Raw genomic sequence first — 25627 nt, forward strand, 5'->3', positions numbered from 1 at the left:
GTCGAACATAAGCAAATGAAGAGTCAACTTGCACCAGTCATACCAAGACGGTTTGCTTTCTAGTTATTTCACAGCTGCCCAAATAGGGGCGCCGACTGCGCCATTGAAATTTTTACGGAGATGGGCGTTTTAGGGGTATTTTCCTTTTTATTGGGGAAAGGGGGATAGCTCTTGGTGGTTGTCTCAGTATTGAAGGGGTGGGGGGGGGGGGGGGGTGCGCCATTGCTCTTGGGGGGGAAGATGGGAACCCCTCGGTTATTTTAATATTTATCTTTTTTTATTTCGCATTAAATAAGTTTCTTCGTCTGACTTGCCAATGCAACAGTAATCATAAGATTAAAATCCTTGACCTCACTTATGATATCGCTTACGCTTCTTAATGTGAAGTGTGATGTCTAATGATGCCACGATTAATCTAGTCGTAATAGATGAAGTGAAGTGAAATGCTTTAACTTTCCATAAACATTTTGTTTATTGTTTCAACGGATTTGAAAATTTTTGGAAAGCATGATTTGTGCATAAATAGTTCATGCATTGCATCTTTTTTTTTTAATCAATAAGTAGCAGCAACAATCCTTCAATTAGTATCAAAATGGAAATCGACCCAGTGGATCGTTCTTCAATATTAACTTGTACTTCAATGCTAAGAGATGCCGTCAAAGATTTAAATGGCAAGAACAACCAGAAGTTTTCGTATACATTCACTATATTAGGTGCTTCGGGCAACTTGGCTAAGAAAAAAATCTATCCAACCTTGTGGGCTTTATATCGAGATGAATTGCTTCCTAAAAATATAAACATAATAGGTTATGCTCGGAGCAATTTGACCGTGGCCGACATTAAATCCGGATGCTGCTCGTACATTTCAAAAACCGATCATGAATCCGAAAAAATAGGCTTGTTTTTCAGAATGAACAGGTACATTCAAGGATTGTATGATTCAAGTAAAGATTTCAGAAATTTAAATGATGTTATATCATCCTTAGAAAAAACGCCTTCTGCTAATAGAATTTATTATCTGGCACTTCCACCTGGTTTATATACTGGTGTAACATCCATTATTAAAGAAGAAGGCATGTCATCCAAAGGATGGACTCGCATAATTATAGAAAAGCCATTCGGAAGAGATAGTGAAAGCTGCCATGCTCTGTCGATGCATTTGTTTTCGCTATTCAAGGAAGATCAAATATATCGCATTGATCATTACCTTGGAAAAGAAATGGTTCAAAATCTAATGGCTCTCAGATTTGCGAATCGGATATTCTCCCCAGCATGCAATCGTGAAAGTATTGCTGCTGTTAGGATTTTATTCAAAGAGCCATTTGGCATCGAAGGAAGAGGAGGGTATTTTGATAACTATGGCATAATAAGGGATGTTATGCAAAATCATTTGCTGCAAATCTTGAGCCTCGTGGCCATGGACAAACCTGTCAGCACATGCGCAGAAGATATAAGAGACGAGAAAGTGAAGGTGCTGCGCTGCGTGGAGGAAGTTGAGCTTGGAAATGTGGTCTTGGGTCAGTATGTTGGGAATCCTGAACTAGATGGTGAAGCGAAGAATGGCTATTTGGACGATCCAACGGTTCCAAATGATTCCTTGACGGCCACATACGCATTAGCCGCTTGCTTCATAAACAATGAAAAGTGGCAAGGTGTTCCCTTCATTCTTAGTTGTGGAAAAGCTTTGGACGAAAGGAAAGCCGAAGTTCGTATTCAGTTTCGAGACGTATGTAGAGATATCTTTAATGGTAAATGCAAAAGAAATGAATTAGTCATAAGAGTTCAGCCGTGTGAAGCAATTCTTGTGAGGCTGATGAATAAAATTCCTGGTATCACATTTGACATCGAAGAAATGGAGCTTGATTTGAGATACAAGAGCAAATACAAAGACTTAGTTTTGCCTGATGCCTATGAAAGACTTCTTTTGGATGTATTTTGTGGAAGTCAAGTGAATTTTGTGCGTAACGACGAGTTAGACGAGGCATGGAGAATTTTCACCCCAGTTCTACGTAAAATAGAGGAAGAGAAGATAAAACCTCTTTCATACATGTTTGGAAGTACGGGTCCCTCTCAAGCAGATGAATTGATTGAACGTCTTGGATTTAAATTTTAAGAAAGCGAGCAATAGTGGTAATTCTTCATCAATAAATGTCGGTTTGTAACGCATTTGATTAGTTGACTTTTCTTCTTGAGCAAATACTATTCACAAAATAAGTAGATAACAACCAGGGCTGTGGAGTCGGAGTCGAACTGATTTGGGGGTAAAGGAGTCGGAGTCGTTCGAAAATATGCCGACTCCGACTCCGGGTTTCTTTTTTCCCATTAATTTTCACTGACTCCCCTTGCATTTTCTAAAAAACTGACTACCTATTAATTTGATTACATGTATAAAGGCCTACTGATAAGGAGATAACTGTCATTGTGACAACCAGCTGGCTTGATTGTTTATCAAACTTTCTGTAACATCTACCTACGCCGTCTACTAATTTGCTTATTTCTCACTTAATTTAACTTATAGCAACTGTCAGCAAATAATTTTCTAGCCTCACATTTTTTTATCACTTTCAAATAAAAATAATAGTATATTTTTTACCTCGATCTCAGTTATAAAATAGTAAAAGAAATGTATGTATCGCTGGAGCAAGTCGGGAAACTTCTGAGGGTGCTTGGTAAATTCAAATAAGTGTTGGCACGAAAGCACAAATCCTAAAGATAAATTCTATTTTAAATCTGAAGACTTTATCTAAGAAAGCTTGGTTATCACTGAAAAGTACAAAATAAAATGAGAACATGATTTATTTGTTGCAACACTCGATAATTGTAGTTAATCCAAAAATCTTCATATTAAGGTTAATTCTGAAGCTGCCAATAGAATTAAAATAAAAAATTGAGCCAAGAAATGTAGATATAGTAAAAGCTATACGTACATAACTGTATACCGCTGCATTTTGTGTAAAATTTACTCCAGACCTACGTATAGACGACCTCTGCAATATTTTTGTTGAAATTTTATAATGAAATTTAAGATTGATTATTGGGGATTTTTTTTAGAATTAAAGTATTTCAATTTTTATAAACTCTGGAATTAAGTTGAGGTGTCACCCACCAGATGGGAGTCCCCGGAAGGGGGGAGGGTGTCCCCTCTCAAGAAAAGTTTTTTGACTTTGCAAAAAGTTTATTTTCTCTCTCTCAAAACTCTTTCTCTAACTCTTCGCTGTGCTTTCACAAGTTGAAAGCACAGTATTTGATCAACATCTATTTTTTAAACATTAAAGGGGAGCAAATTAATCCTTTTAATTTTTTAAATGGAATTTTTAAGTAATCTCACTTTAGAAATCGCAACGATTAGATAATTTGATTTCCAAATTGAAATTCTAGCGTTGTATGCATCTTAGGTTTACAATAAAATACAACGCAAAAATTTCTTAAAAAGGACTTAATATTTCAATATCTGTTTAGGGGTTCCCCCCCCCCCTTCCCATGAGAGAGGGAGATGATTTGAAAAAATAAAAAATAAATAAAAAAGCCGGAGTCGGAGTCGGCCATTTTTCTTTCGACTCCGCAGCCCTGATAACAACAGGGGCGGATCTAGAGAGAGAGGGGAGACCATGGGGCCTTGCGACCGGTAACGGGTCATGGCCCTACCGAAACGGGAATATTGAGTGCCGGGAACATTGGGCGCCTTAAACATTGGGCGCCCAGGTTTTGGGCGCTATTTAACATTTTCGGTGCCCAAAAACTGTGCGTACAATCGACGGCACCCAACTTTCCAAGCGCTCAATGTTCCCGACACCCGATCTGCGGGGCCCAATCTTCCTAGACCGTCCCAAAACCTATGAGCGTATGTATTTTTTTTAAGAAGGAAAAAAGAAAGAATGTAAAATGAGAAAATAACAAGTTTAGCACCTGTGATTTACTTTAAAAAGAAATTTAGGGCTTAACTGGGTGCGAAATTTTATTCCTCTCGTCGAAACAGAACTTTTATTTCCAAAATACTAACTTTAGAAACTTTGATAATCTGCAAACGCTGCTATCCTCAGAATACACTTACCTGTATTGTTCGAGAAGCCACAGAGGGCCTAAGTTTGCGTTTTTGTGGCTCTAATTTTGGATTTTTTTGTGGGGGGGGGGGGAGAGTCTCTATTCCTATGTTCATCCACAAGTGACACAAAAGATAACGAAAAATTGCACTTCAATTTTGGAAAATTTTGCTGCGACGGGTGGCTAGCCCAACCCTTGTCCCTTAATTTTCCCAAAAGCAGTTTTAAAATAACATTTTTGGGGTTTCAATCGCAAACAGGTTCCGCGGTTACTTCTTTTTACCTCAATTGATAAAAAGTTTCCAGAGTCCCCGAATCTCTTTTCTTTGTCTCCAAAAACCTAAAACTGCGTTTAAGACTTGAATTTTCGAATACAGTCGACTCCCGCTACAACGCGATTCGACTTACACGAAATGGCTATAACGTGAATTTTTCACGAGTTACGAATTTTAGAGCTAACGCTAATTTTTCTCCCACAACGCGAATTTTTTTAGAAAAAAGAATCAGCTTCGTTATTGGCGACTAAATATTGATTTCGTGAATGTTATTGCATCTCTTTCAGCATCACTGTCAGCCAAAGTATCCCACACCAAACTAGTCTAGTGCATCAAATAACCACTCTCAGCATCTTTCATTTATTTATTTTTTTCATTCTAAACATAAAAGTTGTTGAAATATAATGGCATCTTAATGTCACCTTCATCTAAAGTTTGTGAAGATGAGGGAAAAAAAGGTTCTGATAAAAAATATAAAAAACTCCTAAAATTCTCGATATGCTTGAACAACTACAAAACTTCGACGGTAGCGTGATATCAAGTATGAGTGAATCTTCCATACACTGTTAAAAAAACCCTGAAAGTTCAGGTAGTTTTCTGACTGATTTTAACAGAATATTTCTGTAATGCTTCAAAACGTATTTTTTCCTTAAAACAACGTAAACATCCTGAAAGTAAAGAACGAAAACAGAATTTTTCCATTTCTAGGGTTGCCGCTGTGCTGTATTTTGCGCTGATTAGCGTTCAAGTCATGATAAACATCCCTTATTGATAGTGCTTATTAATCGCACTGTTACATTTTGCTAATTAAAAGCATATTTAGAATAACAACTCGGATGCTGTAGACAAAATAGATAGCTTGCTATTTCATGTCTGGAGAGTAATATACTCGTCATGTCGAAATTGTTTATACGCCTTTGAGCTTTGTAGGTTTGGAAAAATGTTCGCGCCATTTTTAGACTGGCAGATGTGTTTTGATCGCCCTGATGATTTGATGTGGGTTTTACTGAGTCAGTATTAGAATATTACTGCAGTGTATTATTTTGCTCAATACTTCGAACAATTCTATTCGTTAGTCACATTGTGTGTTCTAGCGGTGAGAATAGTTTTAGGATCCCGTGTTATCCATTTAAAATAAAGGCTATTGGATTACTTGTATCCAGATGCAATGGAGACACTTAAATTTAGCACCGCTGGTCACATGTAAGTATTGTTGAATATCTTTGTACATGTTAATATACAAATGTATTTTTCTTGTTAATATGCATTTGATAGAATTCCGATGGTAGCTGATTTAGAATTTATAGAACTATTATAAAGTTACTGTTTTTGCTCTAACGCGTTGTATTCTTGAAAATCATTAAAACGTTAATGCCAACATTTCGTATCAACCGGAGATTATCGTGGTGTGTGAGCAAGACAGAAAAAAATCACTCAGATTTTTTTTTTTTTTTTTTTGACAGATTGAAAGTAAACATTTTGAATCTCTAAATAAAAGTATTTCTTGCTGTTATATTTTTTGCGAAAAGGCATAGCAGATTGTTAATCTTTGAAAATACAATTTTGACAAGAATAAGTTTTCTTGACTATTTAGAAATCTGGAAACATTCATTACTCCTTTCGGGATTTTATTTATAATAAAAAATATAAATTATTTAATTTATTTCCTTAGGATCTCAACCAACAACTTATTTGAGATTATTACAAGTTTCTTGTAAAAACATTTCGGGTAAAACGAACTGATTGATAGGTTTAGCCTAAGTATAATGCTTATGCACTAAAAATCTATGTTGCTACTCCAATGAGTGAAAAATGCGGAAATCACCGGGGGGGGGGGGGGATATACATCATCTGAGCAAAAATTCTTCACGTGTATGTCAATGGTTCTGTTTTTAAACACAGTTAATTGGTATGCGGTACTCTCCATCAGGTATATTATTCCATGATAAAGTCAACCGGTTTTTAATGGTATTTTATTTGACTCATTCTGAAAATAAAAATATTCCATTTTTCATGTATGCTTTTCCATGCCACGCCAGAATATGTACAACGAGATGTAGAAGGAAATATCGAGCAGTATCAGCATCAAAAATTGGTGTTATATTCAAATCCACTAATTTCCTTGTTGGTACTTTTCGATTATTTTTATTCATCTGAAGGTGCAAATTTCGAGATAGATGCTTGAAAGGTAAGTTATCACGCAAAAATTTCACTTAAAATATATTTTAGTAATAAATACAAATTCAAAAAATAAATTTTTGAATAGTTAACTATTTTTCTATTATATATCATTTTAAACATATAGGATAGAAAAAGGAGAATGAAATTTCAGTAAAATATGTGAAAATGAGAAGCGAAAAAATAGCGCAACGAAAAATCAAGAACCGAAAGTTCTGTAAAGACACATAAAGTTTAAAAACGGAAAAATTGATGAACGGAAAATTTAAAAACGGAAAAATAGATCAACGGAAGGAAGAGAGATGGAATTTTCGTTAAATCACGGAAAATTTATAAATGGAAGAACATAACTAAACGGAGAAATGAGAAATGGAACTTCTGTTAAGTCACGGAAAATAATTTAACGGAAACGTAATATTTACGGCAACTTTGCTGCCGGTACTTTATCCGTTATTTTCAGGAAATTTTTTTAACAGTGTACGTATAATTAAAAGTTAAAACTAAAAGATAAAGATAAAACTAAAGATATCGGTAAAAGTCCAGAACTTAGTTTCAATATTGAAGCTTACAGAGCAGTCTAGCAAAGTAAATATTATGAAAATGGAAGCAGCTCTTGTATTGTGGATTAATAAAGAAATCAGGAAGAGGATATATTGCCACAAATTGAAACGTTATAAAAACGAAGCAAAAGTATTTAAAAATGTAGAATTAGATAAAAGAATAACGATCTGATCATGGAGCATAAATCATCACTATCTTCATTTTTTAACTCTTAAATATTGTTACTATATCTACTGTACTGTCTAACCACAGATTGTATGGAAAGGCAAACATCCGGTTTACACGAGGGAAATGGAAGCATCTATTAGTTTTCAGGGAGGTCAGCTTTTGCAGATGTATGTTAGCCTCTAAATTAAGCAGCGTCCCATTCAAATGAGCGGAATACGCGCATAATACCTTTATTTTTCCCCTCATTCAGATAGAATCGCCTTAACTGGATATTTGCCAATTCCATACAATCCGTGGTCAAACAGTACTATTATAGTTCTTCATTTTACTTTTACGTCTTTCATTCCCATTGGTCATTCATTTTGTTCATCTTAAAGTATTTCATGTTGAATAACAGTTTTTATTTTTTAAATACAGTAAAAATTCAGTTCTTTATGCAAGAAACTGTAGTGTATGGTTAAGGAATGCTTTAGAGCAGTTTGTGGGGTGTTTATAAGTATTTGGTATCTTTTCAAAAATTTGTAAGCATATATATTTCCACAACGCGAAATTTCGACTTACGCGAGGAGTCTTGGAACGCATCCCTCGCGTAAGTCGGGACTCGACTGTATTTCCCATTGAGAAGGAATAGATGGAGAGAGTGCAACCCTTCTATCCCGATACGCCAACAGTACCATGTGACTTGGGGAGCAATTTCGAGTTGACCGTAACCGCTGAAGAAGTTTTCATTAGCTTCATTAGCCATGTATGATAACAACCTTTAACTGTAGAAGAGAAAAATTAGATTTATAGTAATAGTGCAGTATTCTAGCATTGTAAACTGTGAGGAAAAAGCCACACAGGAGGTTCAGTAACTTTTCCCTAGCATGTACGAATGTTTTTTACTTCTAAATAAAGAAAAAATAACATTTATATGCATTCAACGAGTACATATTCCACAGTAGCTTGTAATTTTTAAATTTTTGTACTTATTTTACCTAAAAAAGTTACAAAACATTGTATATCTTGAGTGCAAATAACATTTTAGTTCCATAAAAACACTTTTTACTTAACTAGTAATAATTTTAACGGCTTTTAAGCATTTTGTGTACATTTGCTTTGTTGGCGAGTATTTTCTCGCCAAGCTCCTGTAAACAGTAGATGCGCAAGAATAAAGATTTGCTATTTTTATGCTTCAATTTAAATACTAGTCTGCCTGCGTATGAAATCATTTCAAAATATTGATTACAATACATATGAATCCATAAATTTTCAGTCAATAACAGAACACTCTAAACTATTTGTACATGCCCGTCATTTTAGGGAATAAACATCAAAATACATGAAAAATGCAATTACATTATATTTTAATATCCGGAAAGAAGTGGGGAGAGGGAGTTTGAATGATAGGCCTGCATTTGTATTCGTTATTTATTTATTTATTTATTATTATGCGGTAAAGGAGTTGGAGTCAGAGTTGCTCTGATTTGTAGCCCCGACTTCATAATAAGCGCCGTCGCGTCGTTTGAAAAATAATTAATGCCAAAAGAGCGATTGCGTGCCAAAACGGGACAACTTCCCAGCCAAAAAAGTCACCTGACCTGGGAAACATTGGATCACAAGCTCATTTCACTGAGACATTTGCTATGGCTCCCTCCATTAGTATTCCTTCTCAATTGTATTTCCCACATAGATCTCCATCCTTCCTGACGTAACCGCAGGGCCGGCTTTAGTAATTTTGCCGCCCTAGGCGAGGTTGACAAGTGTCCCCCCCCCCCCACCTAAATGCTCTTTCTAAAGTAATACAAAGAAATAAAATCCTGACTTATATCCCAGCTTTAAAACTGTTTTCGGAATCAAATACTCCAGATAGAGTGGTACATCAAAAGTAATCTTGTAACTTCAAACTGTTGCTTTTCTCCCATAGGTCATTTAAAATTAAATAAACAAAAACGCATCATTTTTTAAAACAATGGCGGGACGGGTTTGGAATCTGTAAAGAAGTCACAATCAGTAACATAGAAACTCAGTAAAACAAGTAAAACAAATGGGATCAGGGGCTCTTCGTGTCTGGGATCCAAGAGGAAGAAGCAATGGCGCAACCAGAAAATAATTTTACCGGGGAGGGGCAAAAGGTTTTCTCATTTGAAATAGACGTCAATCATTTTCCATCTCTCTCTCTCTCTCTCTCTCTCTTTCCCAGCAATTTTTTCAATCATATCTAATGTATACATTGTATATGGAGAGAAAGAGGAGACAAAACTTCTGGTTTTGGAAAGGGGTCGGCCAATACTCGAAGATGGAGCACTTTGAAATAGAGGGATCCGAGGGTTCTCTACGGGAAACATTTTCGAAATTCTAGTAATAAAAACGAAGTTTTTGACGATCTACAGGTATGGTAATGTTAAAGGGAGAAAAGGTTTGCATACCCTCCATGGAAATTTTTCGGAATTGATGTCTTTAAAACGCGATTACTTACCATATTTGTGGCCATTATGGAAAATGATATATAACTCAGAGATTGTATTTGATCGATTTTTCGAGTTGATTTATATCTCCCTTACATCATTTCGAAATTGAAGTTCCAAAAACGCAATTGTAGAAATCTTCAGTGATGTCAGGGAAAAAGGAGAAACTAGGGCTCTCCACGGGAAACTTTTTGAAATTGAAGTCCTAGAGAGCGTTCTTCAATGGTACCGGAGGAGGTTCAGAGATTCCTTCCCCGAAATTTTTCCAACTTGTAATACTAAAAATTCAATTTTCATCGTTCTTTAGGTGATATCAGAGAGATGATTAACGGAGGTCGTTAGAAAGCTTTCTTATTTTCTGAGAACTAGAGAAAGGGAAATAAATGAAAGAGGAGGGCGGAGAACCAGTACGCCTGAAATGTGTTTAAATGAAATGTTTGATGTTACATTTTCAGATACATTTTATTAAAAGTGCTTGATGGAAACTATAATAAAACATTGTTGATACTTTTTTTACAATAATAAGTAAAAAGTAACACTTTTAATCGTAAAAACGTAAACGAAAACGTGAAAATTTCTACTTTTGCTATATCTATATATATATATATTTTTGTACTGCCAGTATAAGATAATCAAGGATTTTAGTTGCATTAATAGAGGGTTTGCGTTTAATTTATTCAGGATTTAAAGATTAACCGTTAACAAATTTTAAGAACCATTTTTGACGGGAAATTTTACAGCATATTTTTTCTTCTATTATTTGAGCCCAGTTATTGAACACGCGTCACTTGACATAACTTTTATTTTCGAGGTAGACCGTGCAAAGCCGCTGGTAGATAAATAAATCAAATATTTTTCCGCCATTACGAAAATTAAAGTGAGTTTGTAGTTAAATTCCAAATTGGTTTTTGCATATCCAAACACTGATACACACTTTAAACTCTTTTCTAACATTAAAGTAGTGCTTCCTGTACGCCTCTCAAATTAAACTGAATTTCTAGTTGAATTTCGAACTATGTGTTGCATATTCAAGCACTGGTACAAACTCTAGAATACTATTTTTTTTAAATTGAAGCTGCATATCTTATGGCACTGAAACAGATATTAAAAACTAAAAAAAAAAGTTTCAATTTTGAAATTTGCCGCCCCCAAAATCTGCCGCCCTTGGCACCCGCCTTTCCCTAGAGCCTGCGTAACCGAATACAGCATAAAATTGAGTTTTTATGATTTGTAATGATCGATATCTTTTTCTTCAAAAAAAAAAAAAAAAAAAAAAAATAATAATAATAATAATAACTTATACGAAAAGAATTTTTCCGTATTAAACTTATTTTAAGTTTTATAAATTCATCCTATTTCGGTTTTTATTCTAAAATTATTACTCGATTTAGAAACTTGAAGATGGGTAGGGGCAGTGGTTTTTCGGAAAGATGAACAATCCCGCACTGCTTGCGAGGTGACTGTTATCACAAACATCTCAAGCAAGTTTGCTAAAAAATTTCAAATGTCCCCTCCTAAAATGATCGGCTAGATCCGCCACTGAAACAACCCAATTGTTCGTTTCGTTGAATAGTTCTTACTTGTTCCTGTTCATTAAAGGGGGGGGGGGAGCTATAAAAGTTTTGTACAGTTTTTCTTTCTGTGCAATGACCGATGAGGAGAAACATACAACATGGGTAAATTTTACCGGTCTAGGAAGATTGTGCGCCGCATATTGGGCGCCGGGAACTTTGGGCGCCGAGCATTTTGGGCGCCGGGAACTTTGGGCGCCGAGCACATTGGGCGCGGGGAACCTTGGGCGCCGGGAAATTTGGGCGCCGAGCATTTTGGGCGCCGGGAACTTTGGGCGCCGAGCATTTTGGGCACCAAGAACTTTGGGCGTCGAGCATTTTGGGCGCCGGGAACTTTGGGCACCGAGCATTTTGGGCACCGAGCATATTGTGCCCAGTATTCCCGGGGCCTAAAATGCTCGGCGCCCAATGTTCCTGGCGGCGAATTTTGAAACGCTCTAAATGCTTACGTTACGGTAGCTACCGGTTAGTTAACCACGTGACAGCTAATGATCACGTGCTCCAATCAACTGGTAACCGGTTAATCATAGAACGCTGCGGTTAGTAACCGGTCGACCGGTGAGGTTCGTCGAACGCAAGGAATGCTTGCATTCGCCGAGCTCAACTGGTAGCTACCGGTTAATCGATCACGTGACACCTAATGATCACGTGCTTTATATTAATACGGTAACCGATTGATGATAGAACGCAGCGGTTAGCAACCGGTTACTCAATGATCGACCGGCTAGGATCGCCGAACAAAACCAATTACAGTACATTGGCGAAATGAGAAATAAAAACGAGCGCGTTCTATTAAACAGCATGGTAACCTGGATACATTAAAGCAACCCCGAGTAAAATGATGCGAAATATTGCTGTTTAAAGTTTTAGTTCGTTTTAATTTCACGATTTACTGTTTTTTGTGTTGTGAAATATTTCCGTTTTCGTAGGGTTTCTTCTGAATCTTAATTTATGTCTGTATTGTTGTTATGTTTGGAAAATTCTGCTTGCTGTAAACATTCGCAATAAACTCGCATTGAAAGAGACGCAGAACAGATTTTAACATGGTAGATAATACATGCTGTTTCAAAATGAATTTCATTGACTGTTTATTTTTTTTTTATATTCTTGAGAATAGTAACTGAAATACAATCTGAGTGTGCTTCTCTTATGTTGTTGATGTTTTAATTTATTGGTTTTCTCTGAACAATATGTTGAAGATTTTGATTAGTTCATAAAGTTTTTTAACAATAAAAATGTCGTGAGAAAATCTGTAAAAAATACTACCATTTAATGATCTAAGAAATACATTTTATCACAGGAAAGAATATAATCCTTTTCATTTAATTTAATTTCACCTTCATCTGTCTCAGTTTTTAGTTTTATAAAAAAAAAAAAAAATAAAAAGGGGAAAGGATGGGTGTGAAGATGTTGAGTCACTGCTCCTATACTCTGTGGGGCTCGTGAGAAATTGAGCGACCAGTGTCAGCCTTTGCACACTCCCCCCCCCCATTTCCTAGAAAAAATTAAAATGACACGTTTGGCTACCACCAACTACTCGCAATCAGTAGTCATTGGCCCCAGGAACTGTAAGCTGTTCCATTTCGATTGTTTTATGCTCCGAACTTGTGTCTCTCCTTAACTGTACTAAATCATTATAGTCTAATAGGTGTGAGTTCATTTGTATGCTAATGATAATAATATACTCAGAGCTCTAAAAAAAAAATTTTTTTTTTTTGGCCTTGTTACTGAATGAACTGATAATTGATAACAATTTGCAGATTGCACCAAAATCTTAATTATATTAAAATGTTCCCTATCAAAGGAGTTTACAGCAAATATTGTATAATTTGACTTTGAATTCATAGCACCTGTGATAGTTAAGTTAGAGGGGGGAGGGGAGCCAAAATGAGTGCCTTTGGCTAGTGCATTCTTGCACCCTTTGAACTTGTTCGTTTCCGTTTTTTCCCCTTACATTCATGTCATGTGAAGCAATCCGGAAAACTTGCAGAAGGGGTTGCTATTCATATTGTATTGTAATTAACTCTGAATTTGGAGCACTTCAGAAGTGATTGGTAGTCGGGGGAAAGGGTTCCAAACATAACAATACAAATGTAAATTAAGATTCAGAAGAAACCCTACGAAAACGGAAATATTTCACAACACAAAAAACAGTAAATCGTGAAATTAAAACGAACTAAAACTTTAAACAGCAATATTTCGCATTGCAATTTCTACCTCACAATTTAAAGGGGCGGCTCTGTTTACATTTTACTCGGGGTTGCTTTAATGTATCCAGGTTACCATGTTGTTTAATAGAACGCGCTCGTTTTTATTTTTCATTTCGCCAATGTACTGTAATTGGTTTTGTTCGGCGATCCTAGCCGGTCGACCACTGAGTAACCGGTTGCTAACCGCTGCATTCTATCATCAACCGGTTGCCGTATTAATATGAAGCACGTGATCATTAGATGTCAAGTGATCGGTTAACCGGTATCTACCAGTTGAGCTCGGCGAACGCAAGCATTCCTTGCGTTCGACGAACCTCACCGGTCGACCGGTTACTAACCGCAGCGTTCTATGATCAACCGGTTGCCATTCTAAGCAGTTGATTGGAGCACGTGATCATTAGTTGTCACGTGGTTAACTAACCGGTAGCTACCGTAACGTAAGCATTGAGAGCGTTTTAAAATTCGCCGCCGGGAACATTGGGCGCCGAGCATTTTGGACGCCGGAAACATTGGGCGCCGAGCATTTTAGGCCCCGGGCATACTGGGCACAATATGCTCGGCACCCAAAATGCTCGGCACCCAGAGTTCCCGGTGCCCAAAATGCTCGGCGCCCAAAGTTCCCGGCGCCCAAAATGCTCGGCGCCCTAAGTTCCCGGCGCCCATTAGTCGGAGCCCAATCTTCCCATTTCGAATTTTTACAGCCTTTGCCTCCGCACAAACATAGGGAGGATGTACAACAAAATGCAAGTATTGCAATTTTTGAATGCCTAAATGTCTCTTTTCATCTGGGTTGTATGTGCTTGCATATTATCGTTCGTCAAAATTTGAAGTTTCATTCAGCAAATTGAGAATTTTCCTCCTCCCAAAAGTTATGGGCGTCCTCGCCAGCGACAAGCTCCTACCGGCGTACGAAGTGAAGCAGAGAGCCACGGAGGTCCCTCTTCGCACCGGGGGGAAATGTGGAAGTGTTTGGGGACTGATGTTTGGCGCGCCCTCTATAGTGTTTTTGCGATAACTGAACTTTCTGTTGATAAGTCTTTCCTTCAGGGAACTTAGCGCGTAAACGTAAACTAATGCTATGTTTTGTTAATACGGCATATTTTTTTCACCAGTGTGCGAAAACTTGTTGACAGGTGCTCTGTAAAGTTTAATTAGTATTGAAATTAAGCTTCGGGAATTAGTATATTAGAATCTGATGACCAACTTTGTTTCTTGAAGTTTTCTGCTTTTCGTGTAAGTGAAAGTTCAATTGGTGCTCAAGTTTTTATAAACATGATTTCTGCGTAAATATTTACTCAACATAAACTAAAAATAATGTATCAGTGTACATATTTTGTTCTCATTTTCAATGTCAATTAGTTAAAAATCTGTTTTCAATGTCAGCTACAAAAAAATTTTGTTGTGATTTATTTGGGTATTTCCACTGGCGTTTATTTTGTTTATTGGAGCGTAGTAATTTGAATTAATTTGTTTTCTGTTTTGTTGTTTATAATCTGGAAACTGAACGAAATTTTACATTCAGTAATTTTTTATGAGTGTGTTATTCAATGAGGAAATGTGTTTCAAATTTGATAAAAGTAGAAATTTTGAGATCAAACTGCCAGTTTATTTAATATAAAATTTCACAGCTACACATGCATTAAACGTAGAAAAAATAAATTTTGTTGATTGATCAAAAGTTTTTTTTTTTTTAATTAAAAGTTGCATTGATTGTTGGATAAATAGGAAATTATGAATCATTAAAATCGGGGAAAGCTGTTTAACTCAAACTTAGACTGCTTTAGAAATTTGTGAAAGCAGGAGGCAGAGTAATTTTAAATATTTATGGGCAGTGTATTCATTTATATGTATTTGTGATCTTACTTTCATGGGGAGTAAAATACTCATCTAAAAATTGTCAATGGGAGTGATATTATCAACTAATTACACTTTAATTTTTTTGAAAAGTTATACATGTTAAGGTAATGAGAAAACATTGTTTCCTGTGTTAAACTGAAGTTTGTTATTTCTTTCAGAATAGTTGTTGGTGTATGTCATTGTTTGATGCGGTACGTTTATTACACCAGGTAAGAAATTTAAATTTGTTTTATTTTAATTAAAATGTATTATATGATGAAATTGTACTTTATCTATGTAGTCTATATTTCAATCTACAAACAGAAGAATGTTTTTATGAATTGAAATTTTGACTCTTGATATAGAAAAGTCATATATTTTGTTTTGACACATGATATAAGGAGATTGAAAAACGTAATGTAAAACAAATTTTCGCAGTGGTTGAGTGCTGAAACAGGTCTCTGAGAATGTAAGCAGTAAGCTATCAAAACAAAAATATTTTGAATATGAACAATCAAATTATGAACGGTCGGTCCAAATTAAGTCCAATTTGTGACCCAGTCACAAAATTCTACATTGTAAATGTGGCGTCTTCTTAAAAATTCATTTCTTAAAATGTGTCCTTTCTGGAAAAAATATATTTCACTCAAATTAAATGTAAATACAGCTCTGTAAATTAAAATTTGACTTATTCACCTGAAAATTAAACATGATTTAAAAAATCCTTCAGCTCCTAAGTTGTTCCCACCAAGTTCTTTGCTCCAAAATTATTTTTGATTGGAATTGGGCAGCTGAAAATATTCTTAATAATATGACAAGATTTTTTTACATAACAAATAAGTAAAAAAGAAGTCCCTCCGCCCCAAAATGCAAACCTAAAAATAATATATATATATATATATATATTTTACTCCCCCGCCCCCTTTATCATTATTTCTTGATTGTAGTTTTAACCAGTCCAATGTTAAGAATTATTTACTTGTTTCATTTAGATCACTGCGAAAATTATTGCTATCCATGTTCGAGTTACCCTATTACCCCACATCAGCCGGCATGGCAGAAATAAGTAAGGATGACCCAAGGACGAATCCAGAAAATTTTCAAGGAGGGGCCGTATATTTTTTACTTTCTACTATTTAGAACTTCGATTTCTAAAAAATTTCAGAGAAGTATACTGGACCTCACCACTTACCCTTACATAATCGAAGGTGGCCTACAGTTCAAACTAAAATTGAGATTTTGGAACACCAAATTCGAAGAAAAAATTCTTGTAGAAAATTCCGGTCCCTTTCTCTAGACCCAGAGTAATAAGAGATGGACTACGACTTCGTTATCAAGCCTTGAATTTCAAAATTATATTTTTTTGTCTCTGTACCTCGGCTCTAAGAGGGGGCGATCGCCCCCTACCGCCCCTCCCTTGTATCCGTTCTTGGGATGACCAATATGCTGGGAAATTGCTGGATAATTGGGTTCAATTTGCAATTAAAAAAGAAAAGTAATTTGAGAAAAAGTTGTTGAGTGACGAAAAAAATATTAAAAGTTGAATTTGAAGTGAGGTAAAATTAATATGTGTTTGTTGTTTATGTGGGTCATTCATTATTCATTTAGTTATAAGCCAATGAAAAAATGGACTCCAAAGCAATCCCAGTAATTGAGATTAATTTATGATTTTTAAATTTTAATTAGGAAAGTAAGTTCATTTTTATACTTATTAAATAACTTTGTAAATTCTGTACATAATTGTAAAATATTTTAGTTTTAGAACTATAAAATGTTTACTTTGGTTTAATTTATTTTCTTTAATAAGATTTGTAATCATTTAGATTTTTCTTATCAGAATGAAAGGAATAACACTGTTAATTAACATCTTAACAGAATTAAACTGTTAATTAATACAGTCAAACCTCATTATCGCGGCACCCGAACTTCTCTTCACTCCGAATATCACGTCACTTTTTCTAAGTCCCGAACTTATTCTATGCAATCTTAATGTTAAGTGGCACTGGATTTTACGACAGTGTTTAATGGTGAAACTCTGGTTACGACAACACTTTGAGCTGCTCACATAGGATCTTTTTTTTTTTTTGCAATTGGAAAATTTTCCATAAAATAATGAAAGCATCTGGAAAAGTTTATTGTTGAAATTTCTGACTCTGAGAAAATATAGGAGACATGTGTCATTATAGACAACACATGCCACCTCAAAAATAGCGAGGGCCGAGTACAAATCTTCTGGCATGGATGTTGTGTCAATGTTATACATATATCTTTCAATATTTTTTCTTGAATCAGAGAAATTAGTTTTACAAACCCACTTGCAAACTCTCCAAATGCTGTGTAATGTATTTTCGGGTATCAGCATCAATTTTAGTCGCTGATCTTCTTATAAACTCAGGAAAAAAAAAATAAGAAATCAATAGTGCAATGAGTACCTCCATCGAATTCTTTTTGTATGTCAGCGGGTACGTGTACCAGAATTTGAGAAACTATTCTTCACGGAAAAAATGGAATGAGTTTCTTTTTTTTTTTCTCTCTTTCTGAATCAATTTGAAACATGACTCCTGACCCAGAGGAACAGTTATATTTATGGGAACATTGAACCAGGTTGGTGAACTTAACTCTTCACCAACGAATATTTTATTGTATATTTGACCCCGAAAAGAAGTGTAGAAGTCAGGATCTCAGAATACATTGGTTATGATATCAGTTTTCTACTTTTGCAAAATAAGTTGGAAACACTTTACTCATGGTAATTGTTGGAACCCAATCGTTCTGAAGTTACTGTTCACAACCTACACTTTGATGCTGATTTCAAGTTGTTAAAATCTGTTGTCCAACAATGTAATGAATGTACTAATTTATAGAAATTTTGTGTTGCTGTGAAATAAAAATAAGGAGTCTTTTAAACATTTAGATAATTTACTTTTGTGGTTCAAAGTTGCATCACTTTTATTTAAGTAATTTATTTTACATCATATTTCTCACATGGTTCAAAGTGTTGCTGAGTGGCAGGATCATTTTTGAACTAATTTAATAATTAATTTTAAATGTTTTAATGATTAGCATTTCATATATGTGGATACAGTCCCAAAGGGAGTTTTCATCCAGTTTCATGGCACTAGATGCACTAGTTAAGTATATTGAGTGAGGCAGTTAAAAAGTAAGTTATTGTGGGTTAAATTTACCATCTAAGACTGCAGACCTGCCATCTAGGGATTGCAATACCGGTATACAGTACTTTTAAAACGTGATTCCGGAATACCAGGACAGTGAAACCTGTGTATGCTGACCACTTGCAATGCACTACTTTGGTCCACTTAAGCAGGTGGTCAACTTATAGAGGTTGATATATGATGAAATCTAATTCTGTGCCTGAAAATAGCGGTCAACTTAGACAGGTGGTCAACTTACAAGGGTGGTCACCTTTAGAGGTTTTGCTGTGTTAGAAATTTCTCCAAAAAGGATCAAAAATGCATTGTTTCATTGCCATATTTCATAATTTTGTGCAAAAAGTGCATTATTTATGAAAACTTGTTGTGAACAAATATAAAATAACTAGTGGTACCCGCATGGCTTTGCCTGTAATAGAAAAATTAAAAGGTCTTTTGGTTCACCTGTATATTTACAAATAATGTATGGTGAATCTTCTCGCCAATTGACTTGTACCCATGTTACAGTGCCACGTTATGATAATTTCATGTCTTGCCAATTGGCTTGTGCCCATGTTATGATTCCATGTTATGATAATTTCGCAATTTACTCGTCCATATTTTTGTTCTTAAAATTGAAATAGAAAAAAAACAAAATCGAATTTTTGAAAAATCGCTTCGAGGTGCACGCTCCCATGCTACAAACTAACTTTGTGCCAAATTTCATGAAAATCGGCCGAACAGTCTAGGCGCTATGCGTGTCACAGAGATCCAGACATCCTACAGACATCCAGACATCCCAAGCAGTCCAGCATAATAGTAAGAAACTCGATAATGATAAGAAACATAATGCATCTATTGAATTGTCTCTAAGTCTGGAACTTATTTTGGCGCATAAATTTCCTGCAGTTGAAAATACTTTTTCTGAATTTTAGCAGGTCAGTGGTAGTGTGAGACACCCCATCCTTATTGCCTCGAAATTCTTCATCTTCAAAATCATTCGGTTGCTTGCGTTTTTTTTTTTTTTTTTTGACAACATACATTTTGAGTTGGTGTACTTAGTCACACAAGACCCGTTTATGAACTCACGTCCAATATGACAGATAGCGCAACACAGGCACATAGTGTAGGACAGAATTAATAACACAGAGAAGGAAGTTACAACCAGGGCAACGGGTGGGAATCGAACCCATCACCTCGGGATTACTACAACTACTACTTACTTACTACTTACTCGGGATTTATGCGCTATCGAGGCCCGCGTTTTGGTTTTTGGATAAATCATTGTGTGTGTGTTTGTGCAGTATTTTCTTTTTTGTTTAAGTTATAGTTAATTTAATAATAATTTCTCTTCAAGGGAAATTCGTTTTCCAATATTAACATCATCTTTAAACAATTTCCTCTTAATTAGGATAGGTTTGTTTTTGCTTTTTATTAGCATTATGATTTCAAACTTTCGATGAACTTAACTAAACTTGATATTTTATTAGCTTCTTTCATTCGTTTTTTTTTTCGAAATTGTTTACGATTTTAATATCTGACAATGAATTCCAGTCAATTATGCCTTTCCTCCGTGCAAATTTTCAAGGCACTATATTATTGCTGAATATTTTTTCGCTAAATAGTATACAGCTAAATTGCAAGACAGGAGAACAAACCAAATACCGGGGACAACAATTTACCATTTTTTTTACTAACAAGAAAAAGGTTTTTTCTCCTAATTCAGTTAAGATGAGACTTTTTTTTTTATTTATTTTTTTTAACAGATATTATGAAGTATTGCTTTAGTTGATGGTTGGAATAAATTCTTCATAGTACAAATACCTTCGTAATTACACTTGAAATAGGGATATTTCCTTCAATCAAAAGAACTACTTTTAGTCTCTGAAAGCGATAGAATGAGCTAAAAAAAAAAAAAGGCGAGAAAAAACTTTTATTTCCCCAACAGTTATTTTTTTATTTAACCTTTTTTAAATGTCCGATTTCGGAAATAAGCCATGGTCTTCATGACGTCACAGGTGATGTACTTTGGCGTGCTACTCCATTAATGCGCTGAATATTTACACATTGTTAAAATAAAGAGTGATTGCCATTAAACAGTATTGTTAATAGTAATCATAATGAGAATTTTGAATGAAGTCTTTTCTGAAGCAAACATAAAATTCATTACTATCATTACGCTGTAATATTTTTTATCTTTACCTAAATGTAAAATATTGCGGTCTGCGCTAATGGCATCCGTAAATGGCATTTCATCACTAGTGATGTCATGTCCAGAAGCGTAAAAAACAAAATTGAATCTGCTGATTTTTTTTTTTTAAATATTAAACTTCGTCATATTATTTTAAAAACTGTTAAATACTATGTTTTTAAGCATGCTCTTTCAGAAAAAAAAATAATTAAAAAATATATATGTATGCTTTTAAATTTCGGAAACAACCCAATTAACTTTCATGAAAGGAAAAGTGAGTGATCAAAGAAATGGAAAAAATAAAAACATGGTGCACATAAGCGCACGAAAATGCCATTCATCACCCCATTTAGTTATTAAAATAACATTTTGTAATCTTTCCGCTACATTTATTTACTGTCTATTTGTGCTTTGGAAGGCAAATTTTCAATCAATAGATTGATTTTGGTACTGTCTCATCGAAAAAGAAATGTACATTTGAAATTGCAATTTATGTCTAATAAGTAAAATTAATTAATAACAATTTATTATTTTTAGTTAATACCGAAAGTACCGATATATTTAACTTTAGCATATACCGGTATTACGAAATTGCAAAAGGCTCGAAAAAGCGGTATTCGGTATACCGGAAAAACCGGTATGCAATCACTACTGCCATCCGTGATATGCCACATGATGTGAATTTTCAGTAGGCCAATTTCCAACTTATGAAAAATATTTGCAGTGCCTGATTATTGAATAGGCCAACTAGGCCTTGGCCTAGGGCCCCCAAATGGCTAAAATTTCTTTTGCTAATGGATTAAATTGCTTTGTCTTTACTAATAATAAAGCTGAAAGTCTCCCTGTCCGGAGGATGTCTGTAGGATGTCTGTGACGCGCATAGAGCCTAGACCGTTCGGCCGATTTTCATGAAATTTGGCACAAAGTTAGTTTGTAGATGGGGGGTGTGCACCTCGAAGCGATTTTTCGAAAATTCGATGTGGTTCTTTTTCTATTCCAATTTTAAGAAAAAAACTATCATAAATTACGAAATTATCGTAACGTGGAACCGTAACATGGGCACATGCCAATTGGCAAGATACGAAATTATCATAACGTGGAACTGTAACGTGGGTACAAGCCAATTGGTGAGAAAATTCACCATACATTATTTGTAAATATACAGGCGAACCGAAAGACCTTTTAATTTTTCTATTACGGGCAAAGCCGTGCGGGTGCCACTTGTAACAAATAAAAATAAGGGGAAATTTTAATGCACGCGTTTTATAATGTCACCAGTGCCTTATTCATTTATTGCATTTTCAAAAATAAAATAAGGGGAAACAAAAATAGTTACAATGGAAACAACAAAAAGAAAAGAAAATATTTCCATTTCGTTCAGGAACGTAAAAGCAAAATGGTATGCTCAAAACTTTGTTGTGAATAAATTAATCAGTTTTTGCCGTGAGAATATAGATCGAATATACTTCAGATTTAAAAAATGTTGCTGTGAGCAAATTTTCATTTTTACAAAACTAATGCTAAATAATAGAGAGGCAAAAGTGCACATCTGAAAAAAACCAACTAACACCCCTATAAACTAATAGATACGTCCATTTCCGCCTATAAGCCGGATATTAGCCTTTCCATGTAATCGATGGTCAGACAGTACCTTCCATATTCTGTAATACTAAAACCAGATATGTTTTTCTCTAAAACATAATCCATATTCCATTGTCACGTTTATTTAAATTTTAGTTATGATTAACAAAAATTTTGATCAAAAAGTCACACCTTGTGGCTTGTCACATTTCTGCCCGAGCCCTTCAATTAAAGCAGTTTCAAAAGCCTAGATTTTTTTTTCGCTCTGAAGCGTGACTTGTTGTAATATTATCTCTAAATTTGCCGAATATGGATACTTTTGGGAGGTCGCAGTGACCTCCCGTCGGGCGCCTCAGGTTGGTGTCACGTTCGCAACAACGATGTATTCCAATAGACGTATTTTGTTGCCGTCGTTGTGAAAATAGCCTAAGTCCTCAACATCTCTTATCTTGTTCAGAATACATGATCTACCTTATAACGTGCTGTAACCGAACTCCACGGACTCGCAATAAAAATGTTCGATACATGATATTCTCAACTTACAGATCACTTCCGCAAATGGATGCCTCTTCCGATTTCAGCAGCAGCCGTTATTCTATTGAGTCAGTTTTTCACTTATTTTAGCTGTAGATTTTACTGATTTTGTAGGGGGAGGGGAATAGAAATGTTCTCCCTTTAAAATTGTACTGTTCTTCTACTGTTTCTCATCATATAAGGGAAAGGGGGGCACAATGTAAACATGGTATATTTTATTGAGATAATTTGAAGCACATAATCTTGAAAAATTCTCAAGTGATGGCATTACCAGTCCTATCTCCTACTTGTTTGCAAAGACAGTTTTTAAATTTTCTTTTTGAATTAATATTTCCCTATTTTGGCAAGTTAGTCCTAAGGTAGATGAAGGGGCACTTGGGAACACAATATCTGGCGCAAATGTGAACAATTTCCATGATAGAAATATTAGTGTAAGATATTAAAAGATTTAAAAAATGCATGAACAATTTTTATTTTTCTGCAATCAATTTAAAGTTAATGTTAATTAATTAAAAAAAAAAAAAAACAAAACTATTACCTTAACAGCGGGTGGGAATGGTTTGGAGGATGAGAATGATACAAACCTCAGTTTTGACGAAAAAAGCGTTCGTAGTGCAGTCTGGGCTAGCTCAGTTTCAATAGGAACTATTGTGCAATCTTCTCCGGTGATGAAAGAGTTGTTACGACTGTCAAAACGGCCCGCCAGACGAATAACCTGGTGCTACGTGCTTGTAGGTAGCTCGGAAATTCATGTTAATGGACTTTTAGTGCAGAAGGAATTACAATTTCGTAAGTACCTTTCGCTTTCAAATTACATAAAAAAAATTACCCCCAATTTTCATTCAAAAATAAAATATTTTGATGTTGCTACAGTAACAGTTACAAATGTGTAAAGTTTAATATTTGGAGGGTGAGTGTGGTACAGTAATTAGTTAAAGTTTTGGAGGGTGCGTTGGGTTATCAGGGGAAAAAGTACTCAGGAAAAACCATGGGTGTAGATGCAAGTGAGTTTGAAGTTTCAACACTGCTGAAGCGAGGTAAGTTTTGGGTTTTGGCAGTGGCCTGAAAAATATAAGGTTTGGTATCCATCTTCAAAAATTATGAAGAAAATAAAGCCTTTGTTTTATCTCGATTTTATGATGTGCCTGACTCTCCAAAGTTCAATTTTCAGCATAGCTTACAACTCTTCCAGTAAAATATAAGAGAGGTAGAGTATGGTACGAACCACAAAAAGCTATTTGAAAACGTTTAAACATGTGATGTACCATTCTCACCCGCAATGAGAGGGTGAGAATAGTACAAAGAAAAACTGCTCTAGAACGGGTGTGGGTAAGTTTCAAATTATTTCAGGGTCGGAATCGAAAGCCAAGTTCCTAAACTATAATGATGACGCAACTTCTTTTTTTTTTTTCTCGAATGAATGTTGATTAATTACAGTCAGAAATGTACTAAAACTACCATAGTCACTCGCTTCTACGGTACTTGAAAAAAAAAAAAAAAAAAAAAAAAAAAAAAACTATTAACTAACTTTTTGCAAGTTTTCTGGCAAGAAAGAGCTTTTAATTTAAATTTTAAATCAAAAGTTAGTACGTTTTTCCCAAATTTTGAGTTGTGTCACTTTCCTTGCTTAAGTGCGATATGTATAGTTGTCTAATTAGCACAGTAAACTTGTTGAAACTGGTTCAAGATTTTTTTTTCTTCTTGTGGAAGTTTTCTCAATGGGGCTTCTTTAGTGTTTCTTTTTTTTTCTCCCTTCTAACATTTGTTTTTCTATTTAAAACACGCCTGCATAGTCTTAAAATGGTAACTTAAGTTTCAAGTAGGTGGCAAAAGTTTATGTAAGTTACCTATGCCCTTTTGATAATTGGTGCGCTGCCAGATTTGGAAGGACAGGAAACTCTTTTTTTTTTTTTTTTTTTTTAACTATGGTAGTATTATTTTAGAAAATCTTGACCCTTGAAAATTATGATCGATGTTTACGTATTTTGCGAGTAAAAAAAATTATTCATTCTTAAAATAACGTTAACCAAATTCATGTTTCGAATTCCCTCTGAAAAATTCGCATAATACGCAATATAAGTCTGTATTGTAAGAACGAAAATGTTTCAGTAGTTCACATAAGTTATATAAAAAAATGTAGGTAAAAATATTACAAAACCGATGGTATAGGGTTGCCCAAGCAAAATTGGTCCATTTATAGGGTTGTCGATGATTGGTTTTGTTCTGAAGCTTTTTACGCTTCAAAAGTATCAATTCTAACGCTCTTACACAAAGACACGGGTTTATTCTTTTGTGTCGTAATAAAAGAGCCATTCTGTTATGGGTTTACAGCGATCTAGTGTGCGGTCCACGTTTGATCTTTTCTTATTATACTTAAAATTTATAGTAAAAACACGAGTGGACCGCTAACAAAAGCTCCTGACGCTTGCAGCTCGTAGGCCAAAGGTTAATTAAAGTTGGTCTATGAACTTTGAATGTTTAAACTTTATTAACTTTAGTTTAGATGTTTAAAGAGTGGGTTATTGCCACAAAGGGAAATTAATTCCCTCTTCAGTTTACTGTTTGTTAGCACCACTGCGTTCTATAGGTCTGAAGTGATTAATTAAATGTATAGTTTAACGTCGAAAATCCAAGCAAAATTCCGAAACGCCAAAAAATACGAACGCAGTCCCATTAAGTTTTAAAAGGGTATAAACATTTCCCCTTAATGTTCAGTAAACAGTGAATGTTAGTTTTTATTAAAAAATAAATAAATAAATAAGTAAATTACGTACGGTAGCGTTGTGTGTAGTGATGTGCCGGATCGTTAAAAAAGTAGATCCGCGGATCCGGATACGGATCATTAGTGTCAAGATCCGCGGATACGGATACGGATCTCAAACTTTT

At 35.0% G+C, this 25627-nt stretch overlaps 2 protein-coding genes across 2 annotated transcripts in view; both read left to right on the forward strand.

The window, feature by feature from the left end:
- The first annotated feature begins 640 nt into the window (after window positions 1–640).
- On the forward strand, window positions 641–2113 carry LOC129217593 (glucose-6-phosphate 1-dehydrogenase-like). Its single transcript, XM_054851920.1, has one exon. The coding sequence runs from the start codon at window positions 641–643 to the stop codon at window positions 2111–2113; it is 1473 nt and encodes a 490-aa protein (XP_054707895.1).
- A 12524-nt stretch (window positions 2114–14637) lies between these two features.
- Window positions 14638–25627, forward strand: part of LOC129216232 (uncharacterized) — a 357849-nt gene continuing 346859 nt past the window's right edge. The window contains exons 1-2 of the mRNA XM_054850431.1: window positions 14638–14683; window positions 15466–15516. The gene's annotated coding sequence lies outside the window, so the exon portion shown is untranslated. The remainder of the gene's footprint in view (window positions 14684–15465; window positions 15517–25627) is intronic.

This window comes from Uloborus diversus, chromosome 2, assembly GCF_026930045.1.
Source record: "Uloborus diversus isolate 005 chromosome 2, Udiv.v.3.1, whole genome shotgun sequence".
NCBI classification, from domain to species: Eukaryota; Metazoa; Arthropoda; class Arachnida; order Araneae; family Uloboridae; genus Uloborus; species Uloborus diversus.